The 4,712-nt window shown below is 36.0% G+C and overlaps 1 protein-coding gene across 1 annotated transcript; it reads right to left on the bottom strand.

Moving 5' to 3' along the window:
• Positions 1–2,467: 2,467 nt before the first annotated feature.
• Positions 2,468–4,423, bottom strand: LOC110651503 (F-box protein AFR). The gene has a single exon (XM_021806859.2). It carries the CDS (start codon positions 3,933–3,935, stop codon positions 2,775–2,777), a length of 1,161 nt encoding a protein of 386 aa, XP_021662551.2. The 5' UTR covers positions 3,936–4,423; the 3' UTR covers positions 2,468–2,774.
• Positions 4,424–4,712: the final 289 nt, after the last annotated feature.

A 4,712-nucleotide genomic window follows, 5' to 3' on the forward strand; every position in this document is an offset into this window, starting at 1 on the left:
AGCCTTCCTCCTCCGCCCAGCCACCTCAGTGACTTCGATTGAGTCTGTGAGTAAAATATTAATTTTAATTGTAATTTCGATATTATATATGTTCAAGCATGCCCATGCATCACTTTTACATATATATCTATGTAGTTAAACTCTAAGCACATTTCATATTACATTCATAACTGTTAAAGTGCCATGGATGTTGTTGTGGTAATTCGGAGCAGTGTGCGTGCGTGTAATGTGGTGTTGGCTATGGACACGACGGGTAGACACGGCTTGAGATCTTCGCTGGGACCCGGTCCTTCGGGGTAGACACGGCTTGAGTTCTTCGCTGGGACCCCGATTTGGTTTATTAAGCGAAAGTCCGAGCTTGAGTTCTTCGCTGGCACAGTTTGGATTAAGAGGGCTATATAGGAGATCAGCTCCCATATATGTATTGTTTGACATTATCGGGTGTGTAAGTGCTCCAAATTACCTTTTTGCTGTTATGATGTGAAAATATTACCGATGTTACATTTTACTCTACAGGGTGCATTAGCTTTAGATAGTTATAGAGATTATGGTTAAAATTGATATTTTACTCTCTGAGTTGAATGCTCACTCCTGTTCATTATTTTTCCAGGCTGCAGGAGGATATTTGTTGTGGGTTCTGCTTTTCTTCTTCGCAGGTCATTTATTAATATTTGTATAATTCTATTAACTCCTAGAATTTCCACATGTGTTATAAATATTTATTTGATTTGGGTCTGTAATATAATTTATCATATTGGACCTGTAAACTTATTATATACATTTATGTTGGACTGAATGAAGGAGCTGAACTCTCATTTGACTTTATGTTATTATGAGTATGTGGAGGGTGAGCTGAGCTCCCCAATTGATTATATATTGTGTTTACAGGTTCGGTGAGCCAAAAACTCCCCATTAAAAGGTCCATTTTATGGCCGGACTCTGTCCGGTTGAATTCTTGAAATTGGACCTAAATGGGCCTTAGAGTTGGGTTGAGGAATAGTTAGGCTTACTACGAGCCTCGAGGGCTTTAAGCTGGCCCAGGTCCTAGTGCTGGTCCGGCCAAAGCTCCCCAATTGATTATATATTGTGTTTATAGGTTCGGTGAGCCAAAAACTCCCCATTAAAATGTTCATTTTATGGCCGGACTCTGTTCGGTTGAATTCTTGAAATTGGGCCCAAATGGGCCTTAGAGTTGGGTTGAGAAATAGTTAGGCTTACTACGGGCCTCAGGGGCTTTAAGCTGGCCCAGGTCCTAGTGCTGGTTCGGCCAATAGGTTGGGTCGTGACAATAATTAATTATAAGTTTTTATATATAAATAAATATTTTATATTTTATATTATTAATAAAAAAACAATTTAACAAAATTGAAATGTCTTAATTAAAATATTAAAATTATAAATAAAAAATATAAAATATTAATCATATTAATTTTTAAATTAAATAAAAAAAATAATCAAAATAAAAAATAAAATTAAATCAATTATCAAATGATGAGAAATAACTTTAAAAATAGATTGATACAAACTACAGTTAATTGATACCATATCAGTTACCTATCAATTTTATTTTTTGAAATTTACCAAACACTCTAATTCACCTGTTTAAATGTCTATACCTAACCAATGAATCAAACACCCCCTAGAGAGTATATGACTACGCCCAAGAAAATGATGACTTTTAAAAAAAAAAAAAAATTCAGCAGAGTTACAGAAATAATTAATCAAGCTTCTTGAAATATGTTAAATACCATATAGCTATGCTTAAGGAAAATATGATTTTTTTTTTAATTTAATAAAAACATTAAATAATAAAAAAAGAAAGATCGAACTCGAAACCTAATTTGACAATTTTTTCTATTTTAATGATTAAGAAAGACGAATAAGATTATCATCTATTTGACAAAGTAAATGATTATTTATATTAATTAATCAATATAAATTAAATTTATAAGTGCAATAGATATTATTATTTGAGTGAATAATAATGAAATGATATTTTAATATTGGTTTTTATGTGCTGGAGCGCAGAACGAACCGCACCGCACAGCACCGAAATGATATGTACTGATAGTGTGCATGTATATATATATATATATATATATAAAGATAAGATACGTGTAAAGAATGATGTTTGATTAATCACGGAACCATAAAAATTTCTCATTTCTGGTAATAAAGGAAGTATGCAAATCATTTCAAACTTGGTAAGCCTGATTTTAGTAAGCCATTTTGTCAGTTTCCACACCGTCTTACCATTTTCTTTATTCACTAAATGACAAGAAATTTCATAATATATTTATAATTAAACTTTACATTTTTTTTCTAAAAAAAAAAAAATTAAATAATAACGATAATAAGGGAAGGAACTCAACTCTCTACTGTTGTGTTTTCCACTCTCGACATCCATGGTTACATAATAGAGGTCTTTATTTTGTAAAAGAATTCCCAATCATTCATTCATTCAAAATCCAAACAAACTCAAAAAAATAAATTAAAATACCGTCTAAGCATGCCTCACCTCACACTAAGAACCACAGAATTTCTGATCTGATCTGTTCTCACTCACACGACACTCTCCAGCTGTAATTTTAAGACAAAAGTGAACCATAGTTGCTCCTATTGCCTAACAAAACAAATCTATCCAAACCATATTGTTATGTTGTATAAAGCTAGGGACAAAGAATAATTTAATATTTTAATACATTTTAATTTTTTTTTATAATAATAATGATGATCATTGAATAATTCCCAGTCTGAGAATATAAGAATGGAAATTACGCAAAAAGCACCTGACAATTTGAAGGAGAAAAGTCAGCAAAAGCCTTAGGGGCAGTCACGACCTCCCATTCCACGCAATATTCTTCTTTTTTGGGTTCATATATTCTCCCAATTGCCACATTAAGCCCACATGACACCACGTACACTTTTCCTTCTGCTCCGCTCACAGCAAATGGCCTCCGCATTGCATCTCGTGGGAACCTGTCCCCTCCCACGTACCTCCACGCGTCCGTATCAGGGAGGTACACTTTCATCGGACAGTCTCCGTGCTCCGATATCACGAATAATCTCTCACCCACTACTACACTTAATCCTGTCCACCCTTCTCTCATCCCATCTCTCAGTTCTTGCCACGTGTCTTTATCTGGTTCGTACACGCCACCCCTCGGTGAAAACATGAAAGGCCATGTCCACCCTTCCGTCACGTACATCTTGTTCCCCACCACAGCCGAATCGTACCTACATAACCCCGTGCGCATTTTAGCAACAGGCGTCCACGCGTCTTTTTCAGGGTCGTAGCATTCAGCGGCTGTGATTGAATCACCAATGCCGGACGCACTTCCTCCAACAGCAATGATCTTACCATTTGCACTCCCGACGGCGAAGTATGACCGTGGGGTTAGCATGGGAGACGCTACGGACCACTGATTTGTTGATGAATGGTAAACATACGTCGTCTCCATGGAAGTTTCAGTGTCCGACCGCATACCACCAAAAACGAAGAGCTTCCCTTGATGTGGCAACGAGGCGCAAGCAAACCCCGGTGGACATACGGACTTGGGACAAGGCATAGGAGGCAAAACAAACCAACGGCCGGATCGAGGGTCCAGAGCTTGCCATTGAATCCTAGACGTTGATTTACGGAACGCAAAAACGAAAAGGTAAGGCAGAGAGAGGGATAGAGATTTCTTGGAGACACTAAAGCTGGGGTCATGAATAGCTCTGTTCCAGGAAGAAGAAACAGAACGCGCCAATGCTTGGTATGGGTAAGGAAGATGAAGAAGACAAAGCTCAGATATTTCATCAGGCAAACCAGGAATCAACAGCTCATAAACCTTCTGATTGCCGGTAGTCTCTTCTTTATGATGATGATTTTCAGTTTCTTGGACAGAAGAAGAAGAAGAAGAAGAAGAAGAAGAAGACCTCAAAGCAGCCATTTTCTTGAAGCTCTCAGCTCTGCAGACACCAACTGCATAAAATTAGAAGCAGTAGTTGGTGGGTTGTGAAAAGTGAAATTGGGATTGTTTATATGTTTAGAAAAAGGAGTTTGTTTTTCTAGAAACCCCAATAGAAAAAAAGAATTGTAGAAATTAGAAGCCGTAATGGAGAAACCGACTTCCGGGAAATCCGAGATGTTCTGGTTCGGACAAAAAGGAAACAGCTCAAAAATTCAGTAAAAGCTGGTAGGAGTTGCAACAAGACAAGAAGACAATTCACATCTTGGCGGTGGCCAGCGACTGGTTCATCTATTTACAGAATGGGATTTGGAAGGGATGATTTGAGGAAGCTAAGGAGAAGAGTGACAGGTTGATTAATTTGTCGAGATCATTTGTGTATAGTTGTTGAAGTTAGGTGACATGTGCAACTGCTCCTCGGCTTAATAATTGGGCGTGAGGCCCACCATTGCCTTTGTGGCTGTTTTTGGATGGCATCTCTTTTTTTTTTTTTTTTAGTAGATGGCATCTCTTTTTTATTATTCATAAATTAAAAGAAAAAAATAATAAAAATCAGAAAAAGGTCGCTCAGATCAGATCAGATCAGATCAATAATTCGATTTTTTTAAAAATCAAATATATTAATATTTTAATTCTTTTAATTTTAAATATATCTTATCATATATATTTGATTGTACTATAAATTATAAATAAAAATAAAAAATATATTTATGATGTAATATAAATTTATTTTAAATATAAAATATAAATAAAGAGACT

The sequence above is a fragment of the Hevea brasiliensis genome, chromosome 15 (assembly GCF_030052815.1).
Source record: "Hevea brasiliensis isolate MT/VB/25A 57/8 chromosome 15, ASM3005281v1, whole genome shotgun sequence".
Classification (NCBI taxonomy): domain Eukaryota; kingdom Viridiplantae; phylum Streptophyta; class Magnoliopsida; order Malpighiales; family Euphorbiaceae; genus Hevea; species Hevea brasiliensis.

Coding starts and splice junctions, on each gene's coding strand:
- LOC110651503 (XM_021806859.2), bottom strand. CDS start 3,935: ATGGCTGCTTTGAGGTCTTCTTCTTCTTCTTCTTCTTCTTCTTCTTCT.